Genomic DNA, 25,455 nt, shown 5'->3' with positions numbered 1-25,455 from the left:
AACGTATGTAAACGCCAATCAAATTACGACGAATTGAATTTAAACATTCGAGTTTTGTCAAAAGAGGCCAAACGACGGGTGAAGTGATTAGAATACATGAATAGTTGCCTGTTGCCTAGTTGCCTGAAATATCAATACAAATTGAAAATATGAATATGGTAAAAATAAATGTCGCAGAAAGAAATTGAACCCGTACCTTTCGATGTCCGGTCAGGTGCACTGGATCACTGAGCTACGTTGGCTTATTTCCAACAAGCCAAATAATTCAATATGTACAATTACTGCTTGTTATATTTTTTTCAATTGTAAACAACCAATTTATTTTTGTAGGAAAGGCTTTGTTAGTGCTAAATTTTCCACTAGATGGCGTCGAGACATATTAGTATATCTACATTTGTTGGTGAAATATTTTGACTTGTCAAATATTATTATTTTTTTAATGATAAACTAATGTTTATAAGACAAGGTTTCTTATGCATAGCACAAAGGATAACAAATCGGGTTAATTTTAATAAAAAAAATATGATATCAGTTTGGTTGGGTAGTTTGGCCTCAATTTCAAATTTAAGTTTAATATGGAAAGGGCCGCTTGGCCGTAACCAACTGGCTTCGATTCGTCCTGACCTTCGTCGCCGCCGTGTAAATGGCGAATATCGGGGATGGGAAGGACAATGAGGGAATGAAGGGGGGGGGGGGGGGGGGAAACCAGGCTATGCAGATCTGATTAGCAAACACGGATATCGTCATTTAAAGCTAAGCGTTCTAAAAGAAGAAGAAGAAGGTTTGAAAGGGTGATATGTTAATTTTGTGAAAATTTTGAAAATGTTTAATAAAACACGATTCGTTTAAAATGGAACAAAAATCTATCGACAAATGACTAAGTTGCATTTTGAGATTCACTGTGACTTTTTTCGTACCTCTAACTTGTTAAATAACAGAAAAAAATTGTATTTTAATAATTTCCGGAGCACACCTTACGATTTTTCTTTCGAGGGAATTTCATTTTTTTTACTTACCGTTTCAATTTAAAAGCATTCTCGTTTCCTGTATTACAAAATCAATTTAATATTATGCCAAACTAGAATGAAAAAAATATTCTATGCCTGCCAACAATATTATGTTCAATTAATAAAGAATTTTACAATTCAATTTTAATGGTGTCACAATTAAAAATAAATATCCGCGTAAGGGAAATAAAATCGCAATTTTATTTTTACAGGCGAAGATATTTTTCAGTTTTTACCGCCATAAATTTGGCAGAAGCTTCTTTGTATAATTTTTAATCAAAGTCTTTCCTGTTAATGTGAATTTTCATAGTTTCTGCGAGAGCGCACGAAGAAGAAAAGTATAACAATTTAGAGCGATTTTTTTCTACCTTTTTTATGACCCGATTAGAATAATTAATTATCAGATCAAGTATCTTATTATAGTGCAGAGATTATGCGTTTAGTCTTCTTCGGGTGTCCCCGACTTCTACTACCAATCAAATCACTTTCTAAACACTAAATCTGTCCAGTAGCTTTATTGAGTCTTTAGGGGACATGATTTTGTATGCAGCCTGTCCGGTGGTAAAGTGCACTAACTTCGGGAGGTGATTCTACATGATGGTAGCCGAAAAAAAAAACAATGACTTTAGTTAAGTGATAAATAGTTAGTTTTTATTAATTTCAGTACAGTTTTTGAATTTGGTTTAAAGCATACGGTATTGGAGCGTATTGTAGATGTCAAACTCTCGGTCTGTTATTGTTTACATGCGGTTTCAATGGATACGGGCCATTTACAACATTACCACACTTATTCTCGGCAAGCTCTCAGCGAATTTATCAGGTAAGTTTGTACGGAGAAATTTTTGTATGGAGAAAAGCTGGAATTTCTGAAAAAGTTTTTTTTGCTGCTAGTATGATGTAGAATCACCCCCAAAGTTAGTGAAGATAGACACTTTACATAATACTGTGAATTGTTCATCCCGAACAACAGCAAAAAATTTATTCGTTCGAAATATGGAGGATTTTTTTAATTGGACCTATAAAATTCGTTTATTCTATATTCTTTTTTACAATATAGAACCACCCTTTTCCATCTTCTTCGTAGATTTATTGCCTTAATTGCTTTGCGAGAGGTAAATAGCAAACAGTAAACATTTACAGGGGCGCTCGCCTACTATTTCCGATTCTCTTCATTCTTCCTGGTGAATTTCTCGTTATTTGTCAGAAGGATTTTTTTTATTGCCAGAATTAGATTGTTTTATCTTCTGAAACAAGATTTCCGAGCAGCAAATGAAATGCCAATTTGCTGGGAAGCATTGGGAACTTTTGTATCTTATTGAATGTTAATTGAATGAGGAAGACTCGCTGTCGCAAGCTTTTATTGTACCTTATATCGCATAACAGAATGATCGTATCAGCTCTTAGTATCGCCCTGGTGAAAGAAAAAATATTCAGAATAGAAACGTTGCTTGAAATGGCTTTAACTATGTTTTGCGATCAAATCTGAAAAGCGAGGTTCTTTCCAACCTCCCCCTTCCCCACCTTTAGAGGGAGATATATTTTATTATTTTATAGAACATATATATTCTCCAGAGTGAAAGATATTTTATAGAGTATATATATTCTCCAGAGTGAAAGACATTTTATAGAGTATATATATTCTCCAGAGTGAAAGATATTTTATAGAATATATATATTCTCTAGAGTGAAAGATTTTATACAGTATATATATTCGACAGAGTGAAATATACTTTATAGAGTATATATATATATTCTCCAGAGTGAAAGATATTTTATAGAGTATATATTTATTATTATACCACCTTTAGAGGGAGATATATTTTATTATTTTATAGAACATATTTAAGAGAGAGAGAATAGAGTGAAAGATATTTTATAGAGTATATATATTCTCCAAAGTGAAAGACATTTTATAGAGTATATATATTCTCCAGAGTGAAAGATATTTTATAGAATATATAATATTCTCTAGAGTGAAAGATTTTATACAGTATATATATTCGACAGAGTGAAATATACTTTATAGAGTATATATATATATTCTCCAGAGTGAAAGATATTTTATAGAGTATATATATTCTCCAAAGTGAAAGATATTTATATAACACATATATTCTCCAGAGGTATTTTATAGAGTATATATATTCTCCAGAGTGAAAGATATTTATATAGTATAGTATTTTTCAACACATATAGTACTACACTTATTTTTCTATTTTTATATTAAGTACTCATTTTTTTACTACTATTTTTCTTATTATTTTTATTTTACTATTTTTTACTAAACATTTGGTTTATATATAAATTGTTAATTACCAGCCTCAGAACAGACTTTGTCTAGTGAGGAGGGCAATGAAAAAAAAACAACTGTACAGAACCAACCTTAAATAAACGCCCGGGTTGCCGGCACTGAAACTGAGTGTATATATTCTCCAGAGATATTTTATAGAGTATATATATTCTCCAGAGTGAAAGATATTTTATAGAATATTTATATTCTCCAGAGTGAAAGATATTTTATAGACTATATATATTCTCCAGAGTGAAAGATATTTTATAGAGTATATATATTCTCCAGAATGAAAAATATTTTATAGAGTACATATTATACTCTCCAGAGTGAAAGGTATCGCCAAGGTGAAATCCAACCTTTCAGAATCGAAACTTTGTTTGAAATGACTTTAGTCATGTTTGGTGACCAGCTACAAAATGCCACATACTTACCGATCTTTCTTTTTCCCACTCCCTTCAGACTCAAAAAATACTCCAATAAGAAACTACAATGAAAAATATTATGGCTTTAAATTAGATTTTCATACATTTCGATAAACGCTGATCCTGAAAATATAAGTTTTATTGTATATTATTATACTTATGTAGAATTTATAAATCTTCATTAAAAAACAAATAAAACACCATCATATTAAAACACACTGTTTGTTTGGTACGACTAAATCCTCACAACAAGTCTACTTAAGAAATAAAAATGATGCAACACATGGTAGAGTCACAATGGAGAACCATAAACAAGGGCGTGCCACAAGGAAGCATTTTTGGGCCTCTCCTCTTCCTTGTGTACATAAACGAACTTCCAATAATTGCTGGCACAGAATGTTCAATGTTTGCTGATGACACTGCTCTGTTATTTGAATGTACTGTAGAAGTTGACGAGTTTAATAAACATGTTAACGAGACTTGTCAATCGATAGCAAACTAGCTGTTATCACAAAATCTGTCGCTTAACACAAACAAAACTGAACTTCTAAAATTTTGTCCAGTACAAGCTACACCTATAAACATAAATGTTAACAATTTTTTGTATTTCGTTGGCATTCACTATGTAACAATTTCTATACATTTTTGTTTTTAATGAGTTTTATTATTCTAATGTACATTTGTTACGTATAAATTTTATTAATTAGCGACCGGTTTCGACACGTGCGTGTCATTAACTAGCTATTTTAAAACTAAATTTTTAAGTGCAGAAATATTGGGTTTTATTTAGTTTGGTTCTTTGGTGGGAGGGGATTTGAGGGAGGGGGAGGGGGTTCAGAGGGAAACGGAGGGAGGAGTCAACATAACGGGGAACATTGTCAATAGAGGTGATTTGCAAGGTGCTATTATTTTATTAACTATATTAAAGCTTGAATTCATTTTTTGTTAATTTCTAATGTTTCTAATGCGCACAAATTAAAATATTTATTAATGTCAGAATGTTTAAACTTAGTTTTATCCCGGTTGAAGCTATGGCCTGTCTCTATCAAATGGTTAGCGAACTCGGAGAAATTATTATCTTTTAAACATAGTTCGTGTTCCCTGATTCTAGTTTTGAAATTTCTAGTAGTCAGGTATACAGTATGTAGGTATGACTACTAGAAATTTCAAAACTAGAATCAGGGAACACGAACTATGTTTAAAAAATAATAATTTCTCCGAGTTCGCTAACCATTTGATATATATTTTACTGTAATATATATTTTTGTCTTGCTTTCTTTAAATAAAAAAAAAATAAAAAAAAAATAAAAAAAAAATAAAAAATAAAATAAAATGCATCCACCCAGTTCTGCTAGATCAAAAACTTAAATAAAAATTTCTTTCAATTCTCACAGCCAAACAATAAATATTTGAATGGTAAACATAGAATTTTATTCGAGAAAAGTAAATCACCCCGTGTAGATACAACTTGCACCCTTAATATGTACAGGAAAACCTTTCTACAAACTTGTCTCCCGGTATTTCAAGTCTAAAGTTTCAAGAACTGAAATATATTTTATCAGTTTTAGTTCCTTCCCAGTACCAAGCTGAGCTTTTGCATCGTAAACTGAATAAAGTGTGAAGCGAGAAGCTTTCGGATTTATCTCATTGAAATCGAAAAGCTTCAACTGTTATATTACTGAAATGCTGAATGGATCTTCAGAATCTAAGAAAAGTGTGGTAAATATTTAGAAATACATAGGGGGTGGACGGGCAAGATGGGTTATATCTTATAACAAATAATAATTTCAATACCAAACCGGTTAACCCTTGGGAAGCCAGGGGTAGAATGTATTGCGAAACGATGTTTTTATAAATTATATGCTCTTACCAGATAAAGTTTAAAAAAATATTATTTATAATTGTTTTAAATATGCAAATATATATATATAATCCTACGAAAGTACGTACTACGTACGAAAATTTATTTATTTTCGTTCTAAATCGCGTTCTTCACAATAAAATTAAGTCGGAATTATGCTTTTTCACAGATAAAATAAATATATTTGCAAGTGACGAAACGACAACGAAAAATAATATTAACTTTGATTATTTCTTGCCAAACAAATTAAATATATATCAGTATGCTAGGAGCATATTTCAAAATACGATCAAATCTAGGTAAGAGCGGTGAGCTATCGTGATAAGTAAAACCACAGTATCTTCCTTAAGTCTCAAGAAAGACAATGCGTAAAAACTTACCAAGACAAGGATATTAACAAATCCCCGTTTCATGGCGCACTATGGAGTAAAAGGTATGACTGAGATAAACATAATTTCTCTCGATGCGTCAGTCCTGGCCACATTCTTATGCCCCAGTAGTAAGCGTTAAAAGATGTTTTGAAATGGAGATATGTGAATACGAATGTTAGAGGGAGGGCGCTAATATTAAAAAACGATAATATCAATCGAAAATGGTGAAAATATTAAACAAATCACGACTCGTTTGAAAAAGTGCAAAAATCTCTGCATAGATGCTATAGTTGCATTTAAAGATACACTGTGCATTTTTTCGTGCCTATAAAATTTTAAATTACGGTACAAAACGTGTTTTCAATGATTTTCGGAGGTTACTTTGCGATTTTTTTCAATCGAGGGAATTTCATATAATTAACGTTTCGGCGTAACAAATGTATGGATATTATCTTTAAAAATACCTTTTTTTGGATCTAAAACCTTAAAGAATTTAGAAAGTAGTTTAAACAGGACAAGTGAAAACAACAGCTGATTCTGACAGATCCATATTTAATGACAAAAGTAGTGAAATTTAAGTAAATTTAGCAAATAATCAAAGTTGAAACATATAATCTAGTGAAAAATTTATCAAAATAATAGTGTATTTCGTGGTGACAGTGCGAAACAACTTTACATATTGCCCTGAAAAATTACGCATAAAGAATTCACTGTCATTGTAAACCACAACCACAGACAATTTATGTTTTTGAATTTGTGAAGAGGTTTTTTTTTTTTTTGTCATAGACAAATAAGTTAAATTATTTTTAACTCAATAAGGGGTATTTCTGAACAACTGTAAGAAACCTACCTACAAACTAAGAAATAAATCAACCAAAATGTCTAAAACTCGCAAGGTTTGCAGTGCAAAGAAAGATACATCTTCACCTTTAGCAACCACGTCTGGCCCTATTGATTCACCGTCGGCGCATCAGTCAATGATTAACATTGACACTGACTCATTAATCAATTTTTTTGAGTCAAAACTTGAAATCATGCGCAATGAAAACAAGAAAGCAATTGACGCTGTTCAGTTAAAATTAGATGCGCTGTCTAACGAGTGGAAGGATCAATACACAAAAATTCTGGGATGTGTGAGCGTTCTCCAAGAAGAAAACTCAAACCTCCGGCAAGAAGTCCAGTCACTCCGAGATGCACAAGATGAGATGGAGCAGCGCAGCAGAATATGCAATGTAGACATCCATGGGATTCCCGAAGCAAAGGGCGAAAATTTGATGACATTAATAGAAAAAATAGGATCCAACATTAACGTCCCGCTTCCAAGTAGCTGTGTGGTTTCTGCGCGTTTCATCGCGTCGCTCGCGGCCACTCCTCGCCCTCCAACCGTCCACGCAATATAGTCGTCCAGCTCTCCACAAAGCGACTTCGTGATGATGTCATCGCTGCAGCAAGGACTCGCCGCGGCCTTACCACGGAACAATTAGGATTTGGTGCTCCCACCACCAATTTTTATATAAACGAGCACCTTACATTGAAAAATAAAATCCTATTTGCCAAAACACGAGCCGCCGGAAAAGCTAACGGCTTTAAATACATATGGGTGCGGAACGGCAGTATTCTGGCGAAGAGGAACGATCTCTCTCGGGTTTTCACCATTCGCCGTGAAGGAGACCTTCAAAAGATAACCACACATGAAAACATGTGACTACAAACATGTTTCTGCTGTCTTCGGTATCCGCTTTCTCACAGTATTCTGTATCCTGTAATTTGTTTCTTTCAAAGCTACTTTATATTTTTGTTTACCGCGCAATATCCCTATAACTTTATACCAATACCATGTTTCTCACATATTCATTCACATTCTAAAATGTCAACATATTTCACATTCCTTGATCTAATAAGTAGTCTATGTTTTTTTATGTAATTTCGAAGCCTCATATGCCCCGCATAATGTATCACTCGTGCGATTGTGGAATATGTCAAACGGCACTCCTACTCTGGTAAAATGATCTCATCATCATCTATATCCGTTTATTACCAGAACTGTGGTGGTATTAGGACCAAAACCCAGGAGCTACTAATTAATGTATTATCGAATAACTACGACGTTATAGTTCTAGTTGAAACATGGCTTGTAGCAAGTATAAATACGGCTGAATTCATAGATTCGCGTTACACGGTGTTCCGACGTGATAGGGACCGTACACTCACTGGTAAAATGGACGGAGGCGGTGTGTTGGTAGCAGTGCGCAAGGAGCTTGCATCTTCCCGGCTCGATGACTGGGAAAATGGTCAAATCGAACAAATCTTCATTTCTATTCCGGTAAGGTCTTTCAATCTCATCATATGTGCAGTATACATACCTCCTGCCTCACAACCTACGGTCTATGATACGTTCTCCGAAAACCTGGAATCTGTATATTCATCACAACCAAATAATACTTTTTGTGTACTAAGAGATATGAATCTACCAACTCTGACTTGGTCATTTTTCGAAGACAGCAGTCAAGGTCTCGCCTCCTCAAATACGGCTGCATCGAAAACTTTGCTTCAAGCAATGTCATTGATGGACTTACTCCAATATAACTGTATACCTAACCATAATGAAAAATACTTAGACCTCGTATTCTACAGTCGCGAAACAAATGTTAAACGTAGCAACAACCCTCTCCTCTCAGAGGATAGACACCACCCAGCCCTTGAATTTGATATATCCTTCGTAATTCAACCAAAAATCAAAAACAAAATACAGCGTAGGCGCAATTTCAGGAAAGCTAATTATGCTCAGATTAATGAGGACATTAATTGTATTGATTGATTATCTGAAATCGCAAATTTATCAGCCGAAAAAGCAGTAGATCGATTCTATTTAAAAATAAACAATGTAATTGATAAGCTTATTCCAGTATTGGCACGACGAAATGACAAATTCCCCATATGGTTTACTCCAGAACTTATTAGGTTATCAAGGAAAAAAAGATAAAGTCTGGCTCAAATGGAAGACATATAAAGGTCTTTCTGACTATCGTGAATTTTCCTTCTTACGTGCTACATACAAAAAATTGACTTATGAAACCCGAAGGTTATTTTTTGACAACATCGAAAGTTCATTGCAAAATAATATCAAAAGCTTTTGGTCATACATATCCTCATTAAAATCTTCTGATGGATACCCTGCTGCAATTTCCTTCGAAGGGCGCAAATCTAACGATGCCCAGGAAATTTGTGATATGTTCTCTGAATTCTTTAAGTCAACATTTGAACCTTCCTCTATCAATGACCCAATTATTAACATTGACCAACTTGAGGAAGTTCAGGACTCTGGACTTGCACACATTCACACAATTAAACTAACGGAAAAAGAAGTGCAATCGAGTTTAAAATCGATAGACATAAACAAGGGTGCGGGTCACGATGGAATACCGGCGTTTTTCCTTAGATCTGCTGCGTCGTCACTGTGTGTGCCGCTTACCATAATATTTAATAAATGCCTGAGTGATGGGGTTTTCCCTGATAGGTGGAAGTTGGCCTATATTATACCGGTCCACAAGGGTGACTCGCGTCAAAGAGTGGAAAACTATAGGCCAATATCCATTCTCTCGGCGATCCCTAAACTATTGGAAAGACTTGTCCATGACAATATATATCCCCAGCTTGCTGCCAAAATTACTGAACAACAACACGGGTTTGTAAAAGGCAAATCTACCACGAGTAATTTACTTATTTACTCAAATTTCTTATTTACTAGCATGGATCGAGGCCACCAGGTAGATGCAATATATTGCGATTTCAAAAAAGCTTTCGACAAGGTTGACCACCTTATTCTTATTAAAAAAATTATGTACAACGGAATTAGAGGAAATTTATTACGTTGGTTTATCTCATATTTAACAAAAAGACAACAAGCCGTATCATTACGAGGACAGACTTCTACATGGGAACCAGTTACTTCTGGCGTGCCACAGGGGTCAATCCTGGGTCCGCTGTTGTTTATTCTTTTTATTAACACTGTTACTAAATGTTTCATGCATTGTTTATATCTTTTGTACGCTGACGACATAAAAATATTTGCCATTGTTCGAAATTTAAACGATTGTCTTCTCATACAAAGCGACTTAGTAAGGTTCGAAACGTTTTGCAATGAAAACAAAATTTACCTAAGTTACAATAAATGTAAACAAATAAGTTTTACTAAAAATCACAACGCTATCAAACACAATTATTGTATTGGTAATTATTTACTCGAGCGCGTTTACTGTATAAGAGATCTAGGCGTACTTTTTGATTCCAAACTCCACTTCGATGCGCACATAGATAATATTGTGAATAAAGCTTACAGCATGCTAGGATTTGTCATCAGAAACAGCCGTGAATTTCGAAAACCTGAAACATATCTTCTTCTTTACCACACTCTGGTCCGTTCTCAACTTGAATACTGCACCTCCATATGGAATCCACTTTACGATATCTATAAAGAAAATATTGAAAATATTCAAAAGAAATTTCTGCGATGCCTCAATTACAGAATGAGCGCACCCAAACGTGGGTACATAAATATGCTCTCGAGTTATAACGTCTCCACTCTATCTAACCGGCGAACATACCTTGATCTCATGACTCTGTATAAAATCTGTAACAACGTTATTGACTGTCCCGACTTACTGAAATTGATAAACTTCAAAGTACCACCCAGAGTAACAAGGCTTAACGACTTATTCCACATTAGCAGGACGCGTTCAAATGCTGGTGTCAGAGATCCAATCAGAAGAATGTGCGAATCACTTAATCAGAATCAAAACCTCAGGGACTCTGACTTATTTTTTGATACACGCACTACTTTTAGTAGAAAAATAAAGACTGTTTTCCTACAAAGTTCAAAGTAAACAACTTAGACATACTTCGTTTAAATATATTTATATATTTTTTACTTTCTGTTTAACATTGTTTATCTATTTATATATATATATTTTTTTTGTTTTACCCTCTAAATTTTTTCAAAAATAATTTGTAAATTCTTAAAAGGATATTGCGCATTTCTTTCATATCTCTATTTGTAAAATAATATTCTTATGTATATATTTTTCCCCTATTTATAAGTGAAAATATTTGTAAAAGTTTTCTGCTGTTTAAGTTAATTCGTGAGAAATAGTTTGGATGCAGGTGAATTCTCTAGTTGATGTTTCGTATATATTTTTGTCAATTGATATCTGTATCTGTTTTTTCTCCTTAATAAAAAAAAATAAAAAAAAAAAAACGAGAAACTTGTTAAAAATCGATAAAAATTTGGTATGCGGGGCTTAAATATTCGACGCGTTATCCACCCGAATTAGCTTATACGAGTATACCAAATGTGTCGGACTAAAAGATACTTATAAAAATATTGAATTTTTAGGTTAGGTTAGTAAAATGTTTTATTCTCGTGGGCGTACAATCAAAAAGCCAAAAACTTTTTTATTAACTTCAACATCTTCTGTTGACTGAAATTTTGTCAAAATGCAATATGAGTCGTTGTCAGCCGTTGATTTATTTTCATTGTTTTCTGGCATTGAAAAAAATCCATGACTTTGATCTTGAAAACAATGCTGATTCACTCTTGGTTTTCCGCCGCAAAATTTTCGTCGTACTCCATCTGATTGTTTTCAGTCATAATTATATGTTTTTCCGTCATAATTGATATGTTTTTGCGTCATAATTTATAGGTTTTTCACACAATGATGATTTTATCAGTTGTACCGTCTTAACAGATAATGTGCTTGTTTATGTATATGTATAGTATATTAACTACCATATGTAGTTTCCCCAGAATGGCTAGTTGTATTCAGAGAAATGGTTTTTTAAACGTATCCATATGGACTTAACCCTTTCACACCCGTATTATTGTTTCCACACATATAAAATATGTAATGCTTGATAATACCTCAGAAAATTATTTGAAAATTTTTGGCATTTAATTTTTTTTTTTTTTAATTTTTCTATGTTAATTTGGATTAACATTGGGCGTCAGAGGGTATTTTTTAAATAGTAACGTAAAATAAAGATAACACAAAATTAATACAAATAACTGTTTCATGTCAAAAATGCACACTGACAATGTAGTGATAATCTCTAAGGTACAAACAAATAATATTTTAACTAAAATTCATTCAAAAATAAAGAAATAATCTAGGATAATAAATTTTTTAAAATTCGTCATACTAGTCGAAAACATGTCCGTCACTACCAGTGTTAATTTGAATGAACATTGAAATTCATTTACAATTTTCTGGGAAATGACTGTGAACAGTGAATTGAACTGATGTTATTATTATAGAACACATCTTAATGCGTTAAAATATTTATAATTCGAGTATAAAATATTGATATCTCACCTTAAATTAAGTAATCAATGACGACAGAAATTCGATGAAACTCACAATCAACAGATGTCAAAATATTTATCGTTGTTTTGGCGGGAAAAAGGATTTCAACCGAGCGGAAAAAATAGACGCCACAGAAAAGACTACAAACTATAAGAAAACGAAAACATGGCTTTTCTAAATCGCTACAGCTACGGTAAAAAAAAATCACAAAGTTCATATTAATTTGAATTAACACTGGGGGTGAAAGGGTTAATGGTGTTTAAGAGGTTAATAGAAGAGGTAGAGGTAGAATTAAAATGTATGATTTTTACACTAATTATTTTTATATGAAACGGCAAAAAAGTGAGGTTGTATTACAGTTGTTTAGTAAAAAAAGTGTGTTTTTTTAAATATTTTTTCGTAATAAGTAATTTAAGTAACGAAAAAATGTAGTGAGCCATTTCACAGTTTGCCGTCAAAATTTTAATATAATATCAAAAAATTTATGTTTATTTCTAATAATAAAATGTGAGATCACCTTTCTAAAACAGTTTTCCTATACGTTCTGAAATATTCCATTTGTATTTGGATTTTATTGTAACGCGGAAATTTTCCGATCGCGCGCCTGACAGAATATGGCTGAGGAGTTGAGCGGCCCACTGATGGACGAGCAACGTCATCGTGTCCACATAGAGAATAAAGTCACAGGCGAGCGACGAACATTTTTGTACGGATGTCTCAGTTTATAACGCAAATAGATGAAATAAAATAACGTAATCCCATTTGAAACACAGATCTGCATATGAAATTTAAGCAAAGAAAAGTCAGACTTTTGGATTATGAAACACGCCCACTTCTAAAATGTTTTTCACCATCATTTTGAAATTTTCATTTTTATGACAGTTAATGGAGATATATGATGTCAGGCAGTGTAAGAGAGCGCGTGCGCAAAATGTGACAAAATGCAAAAGCCAGTCGTGGCTGCAGTTGGTTTCTTTCAAATTATCATGTAAGGCATTTCTAGTTTGTATTGTGTATTCGGTGTCAAAAATGATCATGGGCGATGGATTTGTGCCAAAAAATTTTGACAGTGACAAACGACTTTCTGCAATATTTTATTATTAACGAAGGAAATAATTATCCAATGATTCTTGAAATTGTTTTTGAAAGTGACAAAATTTCCGAAAAACACTTGTGATTCATAAATGACGTAAAATGTGATGTTTATTTCTGATTTTAAGTTGGTCAACCAAGATTTGTAATTTGTTAATTTATTGTGGTCTGTTAGCATACGGAGTGTTACGAACGCATCACTCATCAAACAAGATCTGCAATAGTTATCCCAAGGCAAGGAGTGAGCTACCGTGCTCAGGCTGAATGACACTGGGGAACAGTGTGAACAGTATCTCTAAGTATTTAGAACTTACCCCAGCACTCGGGGCCCTGCTGGGGTAGACCGTATATTTCCCTAGATACTCGTGGTACCAAAAATTGGCCATTCAAACAGCGACAAAAAACTAGGAGAAGTTGGTGAACCTAGGGGAAGAAAAGATTAGAGCTAAGGCCATCTAGGAAGACTTTTCCTTCTTGGGGTCTCTGAGGAACCAAGGCAAAATGGAGAGGAGAGCTAAAACCACCATGGTTGACAATTCCCTTGTAGGGCCTTCAGAGAACCCAAAAAATGAGGGACTTCTACAGCTACAGTATCCTCCAGGGGTTACGCAGAAAAACCAGAAACCTCACGGGACCTGAAAACAAAGTAACAGGATTAAGGTGAAATGGGAAATAACACAATGGGCCCTTGACCCGAGTGCTCAGGAGAACTAAAAGTATACCATTTTCGCTTTAAAAAAATAATATCATGGCCTCGATTATGGTTTTTCATCAATTTTTAAGGAGATGGATGTAGCGCTGGCTTGGGATGGTGAGTGATGATCCCGTAGGAGTCCATAGTTGAACCGTGCAGAGCCGGGTGTATGTATCAGAGGTCCAAGGTGCGAGGCGGAGGCGCACAAGTCACTCGCGAGATTGCGGATTGTTGGCTGACTAATGCCTGACTGACTGACTCGCTGCGTCTGGCCTATTTATATAGCCAAGCCAACGGCGGCAGTAGCTACGCGAGACCGCTGGTAAACTGACGATCTCGCTGGATCTAGACGTTTCGGTGACGCTGGAATTATGCCTAGGAAATTATACTTAACTAAGGTAATGTACCTAGTCAAACTTGCAATTGTATTGACGTAGGTAGTTCGCTCGGACGTCGCAAGTAGGTGCAGCAGGTAGACGATATTATTTACGTTAAGCAAATTAATTGTGCCTTGCAAAATGTATCGAAAGTTCGCGGCCCATGCATACTATATCGGTCGACTTTCCGGAACCTTCTAGGAGTGTCGATCGCTACAAATCTATATGTTTTTAGTTATAAAAATCTGACGCAATATCGCCATCTTGGTTTGCGTTCTGTTTTATCTTCCACGTCGTACATTATCAGTTTTAACGTTGACACTCTAACTGTGAAGCACTAATTTATCGTCAACGCGGAACGCGGCAAAATTCAAAATTTAAGGGAATTCGTTTCCTTAACATGAATTATGAAACAAATATTAAAAAATTCCATAGCATCGTGAAAGAGTGTATAGTTGGGTATAATTGTTTCTGAATATGAAATTGGAAATGTCAAACTTTTGGATATTGAAGAAAACTCCAGAATCCAATACTTATTCATGAAAAACATTGGAGGTTAAGAAAGCCATGGTTCGCTAATGATTTCCCAGGAGACGGTCTGTGCTGACGTCAACTCCTTACAACTGGTCCCATGACTCGCCTTATTAACTTGTCTCAAGTTTGAGCCCTGCTTCCGATTGCAATTTATCATTTGTATATTATTTCGTACACTTTTAGCACATATTTTTGGTGTTTTATACCGCACAAGAGTCTCAAATTACCCGGAGCCAACGAATCTTTGGCGTCCTCATATTGCCAAATAGGGTATGTTATGAACAGGGCATTTAGGATCTGTAGACCCTAGGCTGAACCTGAGGTGTGTACTGTTGGGTAAGACACGATTTTAACCAAAACTGAAATACTGATATGAGGTTTTGATCCGATATAAAATGAAGTTAGATGTAAGAGTCGAATACAGAGAGGAATGAACGGAGAAGAAAAGGGTTGAGAACCTACCTGGCCATTTAGATCTGGTAACTAAATATGTTCAAGCAATGTTTCAATTCAGAATGGTGGTCTTTCACTACGACAATATTAGTCACCCTACACGTTTACTATTTTCTTCACAGTCTAGTAATGGGGTACTTAAAAAACCTTAAGTAAACATCATTTTTATTTTCTGCACTTAACTAGCTGATGTGTACCCGGCGTCGCTCGGGGTTATGTATGATTTGGAGTAAAGTTTTGAGGTTGCGAATTCCACCGATAATCATCGACTTTTCTCTACTTTACATTAATAATAATAATTTAGTGTCATTTCACTTGAAGTGCGCTCAACTATAACAAACTTAAAAACGGTAATTCAGTATTTGTGGTCATGTTCTTAAAATAATTCCTACTGTGTGCTTTACCCAATACAGATCGAATATTATAACACTAAATATCCTGTTTATACAAAGTGATGACAAAACTTAGAATAACAATAACAGCAGGACAAGACAAAACAAGATTATTATAAAACATTATGTAAGACAGGAGGCAGTTTGTTCTCAGAAATGAGAATCTTCTGAGAAGACATTTTAAAAAGGCAAAAGGTACAATAAGAAGGCAACCGAAACCAAACAATTACCGGAAATTTAGAATATGGCTTATTATAAAATATTGCAAAGAAGTTAAGATTTATGAATGGTAAGATTTTTTAAATAATTTTGTTTTTAAAGCTCACCTTTCAGAAAAAAAATTGTCAATTATTGAAAATCATATTAAAATCCGTCGCGTACTTTATAAAAACTAAGCGTACAAACAGACAGACGCGGATAGCGACTTTATTTTATATTAATTAGAGATTAGAGATGCCAACCGCGTTTCGCTACAACCGTACCTTCTTGAGGGCAGTACAATACAATACTAAAATCTAATATCTACAAGTAACATGTGTTACAAATATATTAGGCTTTCAAAATTGGGCTGAGCTCCAGTAGGGTAGGAAGTAGGAGTAGGTGGAGGATTGGGAAGAGAGTGTTCTTTATCAATGGGGAAGAATCTAAGCATCATACTTTTATTTAGGTCGATATGGTTGTTAATGACTTTGCTATTTATGTTTTTGACTTTACGTAATTCTAGTGCCTCTAAGTTATCCAGTTTGATTCCTATTTCGTTTTTTATCTAGTTAACTGACCCTTGTATTTATATTAAAAGTGAAAGCTTAATGTATTTATAACACATGTTACTTGTAGATTTTAGTTGAGTATTTTATTGCCCTGAAGAGGCTTCGGTTGTCGTGTTTACTAAGTAATTGTTTAATTTTTAACTATAATGTCACATCGCAAAGTATCGGCTACATGAACAAAAATTAAAAATTTATATTTAAACAAATAAATTTTTAACGCGAAGAATCAATATTAAAAAAATTGCATCATATATATATACGTATAATTACATAATATATATACATGCACACATATTTTAATTTTATTTTTTTACATCATTAATAACAATTTGTACAGTGAATACATTTTTTAGTGCTATGTCACCCGCCGTGCAATGGATGTCCCTGGGTTATGGTGAAATATTCCTGTGTTATATAAAATAGTGCATATTAATGCAAAGAAATGTACTGGAGCTTGCACGGTTGTCCCAAAAAACTGAAAAATTCTGAATTTGAACACATGTTGAATAAATTACGACCCGATTGTTAGCTGTTTCACCTTCATGTAAAATTCATGCAAGTAATTCAGAAGTATAAAAAACATTCCATTTAAAATTAAGGTATTTTTAGGTTTAGAAATCATCCATAAATTTCTATAAAAGATTTTCCATTTTATTACTAAAATATATTAAGGCGACAAAAACTCTAATAATTTCATTACCTTTCTCGTTAAAATTCTCACTTTATTTTAGAGATTTGCTAGGGCAAATTCAACCGTAGGTCTATCAAATATATCAGGGCCGCAAGTCACATATTTCTGTGCACGACTTCTTCACTTATGTCGTTAAGATTCCGACGCTATTTTAGGGTATTGTCTCGTGTCAATTAAATAGATTTAGAATATCTATATTACTAAAAATAATGAACATAGTAAAGATTAAAGTGGGTGGTCTTTGTTTCCAAATCCAAATTACGCAAAGCCGGGCATTGAAAATTGCTTGAACTTTCCGACATTGTTGGTTCTAAATTATAATGAACTTTTGAGAACTTGAAAACCAATCAAAAGGATTATTCCTACATTATGGCACATCGCTAAAGCTAAAAGCTTCAGTTACTTTGGACGAAATTGGTGTGTTGGAAATATGAAATTAACAAATCCTTTTTACGTACTTAATATATTTTCAAAATCCATATTATTATATATGTTTAATAATTCCCGCGGAAGGCGTAAAAGCTGACATAATTAAACAGCAGAAATAAAAAAATAAAAATATGTAATTTAAATAGTGTTATTATTAAAATTTTTGTATGAAATATGACGCCACTTGTTACAACAAAATCAAACCCACTAAAGACCCTCCACTAGCCCCATCCCTTTTGTACTTCCGTTGTTAATGCTGCGGAATAGAGACATAGCGCGTGTTACGTGGTGCGTTATAAACAGTGGCGACACGTGATAGATTATTTTTTACTAAAATAATACTACGTTTTTTTAAATTTGTTTTTGGGGTGTTATGCCGTGTTGCTTTCATTTGCCCTGATGATGGACACTGTAACGTTGTCTGAAACGTTGGCTAAATAGGGAGTTAGCGCAACACGGCATAACACCCCAAAAACAAATAACAAAAATACTTTTGGCCGTAAAAATCTTAAATATTTTCCTAGAGACATTTTTTTTTACTCAAAATAAGCTCAGGAATTAGTGGTTACAGTTAGTGGTATGTCTTGTAATAACCGACACATTTTTATTTTATATTTTTTCCTGTGTGTATTGCATACTTACATACTTACGTATTTTGTAAGCAAATACTTTGTTTAGACTTAGGACGGGTTGTTTCGGAGAGTTTGAACAATTCATCAAATTTCAATGTTCATTTTTGGGTTCTGTGAAAGATATTTTTATTTCAGTTCTGTCAAGCAACTAGCCTATAATGATATAATAACAGAATTTGAATAGGACTTTCACAGAACCCGTAAATGAACGTTGAAATTTGATGAATTGTTCAAATTCTCCGAAACAACCCGTCCTTAGTGTCCGGAATCTCATTAATACAAGCAGAAAACTGCTGAATCTCTATCATATTTGAAGTCGATTGTGATGTGGGCTTTCGTTTTTGGAATTTATTTTATCGAAGAATAAAGAATAACAAATTAAGTGCCCTATGGGCGTATTTCGTGATCCAAATACAAGCCTAATCGATATCCATATTTCCATACAAAACTATGTTTCACCATAATTACGATATTCGAATGGGATGGTGATTTACAATTTCAGGCTGTAAGATCCACAGACCACGTCCTTAATGTTCTAGAACTAAAAAGTAAAATCAGTGGCAAATTTTTTTCCATTAAAATTTGTATAGAAGGCACTTCTAGTTTTCTTCATTATTTTTTGTGGGGTTAATATTAGCTCTATTCTATACTCTAATCCATAGGCTTTTTGTTAACCCTTCGGGTTCGAAAAAAGGTTAAAGAAAAGAAAATGGAAATTCTTTGGAAAGTTGTTTTGAATTCTCTGTGTGGCATAGATTCACCAGTTTCCCGATTGTACTACGAGTTTCAGGACACCGTGTATATATATATACTTTTTAACTGCATATTTTACTCATCTGTATTGTATTCTCATGCATTTGAATTTATTAAATAAAAAATATGCACAAAGTGCCAAAAAAGTGAATATGCTGATATGTTCTTTTGCCATCGTCAATAAACTATTTTATGTGGTTTGTTAATTTATGTACCTTGTAATTAAATACATATCCCTTTGTTATTCGATGCTAACCTTTTCAATACAAAAATCAAAATGCATTCCATCATAACTGCATCCCAATGGCATAAGCTAAAAGTAGCGTATAATAATGCTTATCCCAACTCTTCCGCCTACCGAGTTAAGACAGCAACGCGGATATGTTCCTGGGGAGACGAGTGCATTCTTTCAACGAACTTTTCCGCTACCGCATGGGAAGCTGGACTGTTAAATAGAAGAATACCATCATCATGGCTATGGTTGCTTGGATGGGGTCCTTTCTGATGATCCTCTGGATACGTGAGAGGGTCAAATATTCAAATATCCTCCATAAACGGTTATTTACACAAATATTTGTATTCATATTTCTCACTTCTTTTTTGTTTAAATTTTATGTATAATGTTTTTTTGTTTAGTCTTTTTTATTTATTACTAGCTGGCGTGTACTCGACGTTGCACGTTGCACGGTGCGACGTTGCATCTTTTATAAATAGTTTGCGGTAAAGTTTTAAGGTTGTGAATTCTACACTACCTGACAGTTGCGTGCATTTTAAGGGGGAAATAATATTTTTTTATCATAATTGTTAACAACTGTTGTAATAAGTATGTAGCGTCGAGAAAAATCTACATTAAATAATTAATAATAAACCGCTCGACCTACTTAGTACCTACTCCCGAATTATGTACCTGCATCGCATCGTAAACAGAGCAACCTACGTACTTCAAGTACCTACCTGTCTATCGACGACAATAATACTGCAGTCCGTCTGGGATACTACGAGAACTCGCCAGAAGGTTCGAGTCTACGGCCTATGCATAATTGCCGCAATGTCGAAGGTTCCCGAAACACACAGTCCGAGCGATTGGTCTCGATTTAATTGCAATTTACTACCTACTGTCGCCATCGGCCGTGTAGTATAAATAAGCCCGACGCAGCGAGTCAGTCAGTCAGTCAGTCATCAACCTACCGCCAACGATGTACTAATCTCACGAGTGACGGTGCGCCCCCGGCCCCCCGCGAAGGACAACATATACCCGGCTTCGCCCGTACCATCATGGACTCTATCGGGACATCATCTTAGCGCCTTGTCCAGATCGCCGTTCTTGGCAAGCACTACTCGGATTACAAGCGCCCTGGTTCCAGCGTCTCTGACCAGCGCTTCTTCCACGCCATCATGACCATCACGAGGACACGCAGCATCCTCACTGGTCACACCGTTCCCGTTGAAACCGCCTACAAGGTCCGCCGCACCTTGAGTGTCACCTGGAGTGCCTGAAGACCTACGCTCTTCGCCAGTGCCTGACCTCCATCGAGTCCCGGTCGCCAGCGCCCGGCGTCGACTCACTGACCCGCGCTCGACCACCACATCATCGCAGCAACCGGAGTATTCAACTTTTGTCCTACATCATCTCCTCGTCACGGCAACTGACTCACCAATAAACACATGTGACCTTCACAACTTTTTTCATTTCGTGCCTCACTACGATCCCCAAAAGTATTTCTTTCACTTGATGGGGTCGTGTCTTCCTTGGGCGTCCCCAATATCTTTTACCATTTCCAAATCATACATTCTTCTTACAACTCTTTTCTCATTTTACCACAAATAATTATTTGATTAATTTCATTCTCGATTTTTTTTACTATTCACTTTATATAGTGAATATATCCACATTATTACTGTTAAAAAACGACATTATTTTGACATTGATTCGACTCCGTATCTCATTCTAGTGCAGAGATAACGCAATAACAGGAAGCTACAAGCCTAAAATGTATATATTCTTGATATACTCTATATTGTAGGTAAAAGGCATTAAAATCGCTTTACAAACGGAGTCTAGAAACGTTCTATTTCAAGCACAAAACTGTTTTTTTATTTATTTTGTAAATAATTTTATAAGAAAGCAAAAAAGTTAATCAAGTGAAACTGTCACAGATAATCTTAACTATAATAATGTATTTTTTAAAGTTTGTGGGGTATCTTATAGGGAGTTCACATCTCCCGAAAATAACAATAATATTTACAGTTCCCCACATTCACTTGCGACTGGTAACATTACAACCTCGCGCGCGATGCCTCACGCGGAAATCATTTCATTCTCTCTCCAGTGGTCTCAGCCGCCGGTTTAGCCCCAAATCCTCTCTAACGTACGCGATCTGTTTTGTTCATAAAATTATTGTAACGTGAGTTTGTTAAAATAAACTAAATTGAAAATATTCGAATTCTGATTTTACACACCGAGAGTAATCACGCAACCTTGGGTTCTGCAAATTGGAGAACCACAGAATCATCCAGCCAATAATCCATTTGAATTGGCGATAATCACAATTCTCCAAAAGTTGTTTCCTTAACGTGTTCATACATTTCTATTGAATAATAGATTTTTTTTTTACATTTATATTTTTTATGGAGTAATTTATTTTTTATTTGTATTCTACTCAAGCGAAACGATAGTAAAACCTTTAATTTATTTAAAGAATCTTTTTTGGTATTCATAATATTCACCAATTCGTTATAAAGATTAATCAAAATAGTGATTTAGCATGAAGCCTCGCCTTAAGTCTTTCTCGAGCACCCACGACTTCTTCCACCATTCAAACCGCTCTCTAAACAATTTGGGCATTAATAAGAACAAACTTCGAAATGGAAATTGATTGGTATAGGAACACGTACGGCATAAAACGAAGAGACATGATTTCAAAATAAAATGTATTGCACTGCCCCTGGATACATTCTGGATAAAATTATAATAATTGGATCATCAGCTAAGACAGACCAAACAACAACGACTTTATTAAAACGTATTTATAAGAATGCTGATTATCTTATATTTTGAATTTAATATTGTGTTGTTACTTTATTTTGGTTGTAAACTGCGTATGTTAGCGCATGCTCTCAACACAGGAGTTCCTAGTGAGACAGGCATCACCAAAGTAAATGTAAACTGCCTATGTTATAAACTGCGCCTGCTCTCAACACAGGAGTTCCTAGTGAGATAGGCATCACCAAAGTAAATGTAAACTGCTTATGTTATAAACTGCGCCTGCTCTCAACACAGGAGTTCCTAGTGAGACAGGCATCACCAAAGTAAATGTAAACTGCCTATGTTATAAACTGCGCCTGCACCAACACAGGAGTCCCTAGTGAGACAGGCATCACCAAAGTAAATGTAAACTGCTTATGTTATAAACTGCGCCTGCTCCAACACAGGAGTTCCTTGTGAGACAGGCATCACCAAAGTAAATGTAAACTGCTTATGTTATAAACTGCGCCTGCTCTCAACACAGAAGTTCCTAGTGAGACAGGCATCACCAAAGTAAATGTAAACTGCCTATGTTATAAACTGCGCCTGCTCTCAACACAGGAGTTTCTAGTGAGATAGGCATCACCAAAGTAAATGTAAACTGCCTATGTTATAAACTGCGCCTGCTCCAACACAGGAGTTCCTAGTGAGACAGGCATCACCAAAGTAAATGTAAACTGCTTATGTTATAAACTGCGCCTGCTCTCAACACAGGAGTTCCTAGTGAGACAGGCATCACCAAAGTAAATGTAAACTGCCTATGTTATAAACTGCGCCTGCACCAACACAGGAGTCCCTAGTGAGACAGGCATCACCAAAGTAAATGTAAACTGCTTATGTTATAAACTGCGCCTGCTTTCAACACAGGAGTTCCTTGTGAGACAGGCATCACCAATGTAAAATAATTTGTAATGAATGTTTTATGTAATGTATTATTGCAGGAATCTGGCACAACCACGACAACACGGTAGCGCTGTGCGGGGCGGGTCGCGGGGGCCGATAGTACGGGTGCGGGGGCGCGGGTGGGGGCAGGGGGGGCTCTGGAGGCCGGCGCCGCTCGTCGCTCGCCTCCGCCATGGGGCGCGGAGACCGCTCCAGGCCGCCGCACCACAAGCCCGAAGGTAATTAACATTATTTTATCATTAATAAATTAAACAACAATACTTTATTTTAACCAAAATATATTTATTATATTAACAAAAATAATGGGTGAACATATATCATCAGGTGTTGAAGTGGGGGTGGAGGCATGACTGTCGATTAGTGAAGAGTGGTGGGGGGAGATAGAATGGCCGATGAATGGGTACATATCGAACATGGGACTATAAGATTTTAATTAAATTGAATCATTATTATTAAGGGATTTCTAACACCACTTTTCATTTCACTTACTCATCAACGGCTTTTACTTTCGATATTTATATAATTTACGTGCAATATATAAAATATATATTGCATATACCAAATACGTTCATAGCTTCCCTGTTGGTAATTTATGAAAAACTCTTCGAGTCTAATTCAACCGCGTATAGTAACCGTTTTGAGATGCTTCGTTACACCGAGATATACTCACATAAAACAAAATTTTCATATAAGATGCACCAATTTAAAAAAAACCACACTTTATTGATTTTGTAATTCAACCCCCTATTGAGATAGTTTTGAGTAACAGTGTTGACATACGTTGTAACCAAGAAACATTCACACATATAACCAAATGTATGAAAAAGGAGATAAGGAAAGTTATAAAACAGTAGGTATCTTAAAAAGTTTTGTTGCGTATCGCACGGTCTTTATTGCGTATCGCACGGTGTTTTATTGCGTATCGCACGGTGTTTCTTTCGTACCGCACGGTCGTTTATTGCGTATCGCACGGTGTTTGATCAACAAAATGAAATCCTTTTCTTTCAAAACAGTTTGACTCACTTCTGGCCGTACAACACTTCGCAATGGCGTTTTGGAGTTTAATCATAGATTCGTCTTCAAAAGTTTCCTCGGTCACTACTTTATAGTCGGGTCTTTCTGTGGTCAGAACACGACTCGCCTTAGGCACAGGAACGTTGGAACCTGGAACTAAGGTATATTATTCACATAAACTTATTTTAAATCACCTGTGTTCATCCTACTAAAACACAATATTTTTATAAATCACGAAACTTGAAAATTTGAACAATTCTTCAAATTTAAAACTATTTTCAAGTTCTATGAAAGTTCTTTTACTATTTAAGTTCTATCAAGTACTGGCCCATAATGATATAATAACAGAACTAGAATAAGACTTTCACAGAACTAACAGAAACAACCTATCCTTATTATTTCAGACATCATTTTAATGATAAAATTAAAATTAATTGATGTAATCTTTAGACCTTTGGCTTCCACTGTTGACATCGCTGAATTATGATTATCACTGACCGCATCTACAGGTCCTAAGGCGTAGAGAAGTCCCAGGCAACATATTGCCCAAATAAAATTGAGATTCATCCTGAAACAAATTGTAATATGTAAAACATTAGTTTCGAAACAAATAGTTTCTTCATCAGTATCATCATAAACGAAAAATGAAAATTAACGAAGATAAGAATAGACAAACAAGTAAAGACAAATAAGAACCCATGGACAAAAATGCAGTGATTATATAATTATTGTTTAATATTGAAACAGTTTTGTGATTATTCCACAACCCAATAACCGATTCTATAAGTAATTTCATTTTGCTCCTTTATATTAATAATAACAATATTTGGATGATTTATATAGCGCCGTTTTTGTGCAAAATCAAGGGCGCTTACCTTGGAAGAAACTAAATTGAGAATTCATTGCTTCATTTGTCAATTAATTTGTTATTAACATAAATCAGTCTTTTTTTTTAAATTCGAATTTTTGTCGTAGTTGAAAGTGAAAGATTGGCGTTACGATACAAAGCTAAAGTCGCTTAAGGTGAAGCCATAAGTGAAATCACTATTTAGATTAATCTTTACTGCGAATCGGTATAGGTTATAAATACCAAAAATATACTATGGATACATTGAAGCTTGTTCTATCGCTTGAATTGATCAGAATTAAAATAAAATTGTTAATTATGTCATGAAAAATATAATGATAATGTCCAACTTGTCATCCAACCCTCTTCCCTCATCTACAACAACTTCTTCTCGCTCAGCTAAATTTACTTGAAAAACCCCTATCTCTAAACCGGCTCCTGGTACGATCAGCAACAACACACCACACTGCTCTTAAATCCTTATGGTTCGTCTCTTTCAAATGCCACAAATGGGTGTGCAAACAATTATAATCCGT

At 34.8% G+C, this 25,455-nt stretch overlaps 1 protein-coding gene across 1 annotated transcript in view; it reads left to right on the top strand.

The window, feature by feature from the left end:
* The window catches only part of LOC149423283 (uncharacterized), a 673,327-nt gene that overhangs the window by 75,814 nt on the left and 572,058 nt on the right, over positions 1-25,455 (top strand). The window contains exon 2 of the mRNA XM_089632637.1: positions 23,097-23,276. Coding sequence (XP_089488763.1) covers positions 23,231-23,276 — 46 coding nt within the window. The 5' untranslated portion in view covers positions 23,097-23,230. The remainder of the gene's footprint in view (positions 1-23,096; positions 23,277-25,455) is intronic.

The sequence above is a fragment of the Hesperophylax consimilis genome, chromosome 6, assembly GCF_061612785.1.
Source record: "Hesperophylax consimilis isolate HC1 chromosome 6, BYU_Hcon_1.0, whole genome shotgun sequence".
In the NCBI taxonomy this organism is placed as follows: Eukaryota; Metazoa; Arthropoda; class Insecta; order Trichoptera; family Limnephilidae; genus Hesperophylax; species Hesperophylax consimilis.
Note: the sequence above shows the minus strand (reverse complement) of the source record. Positions and strands in the feature narration are given on the sequence as shown.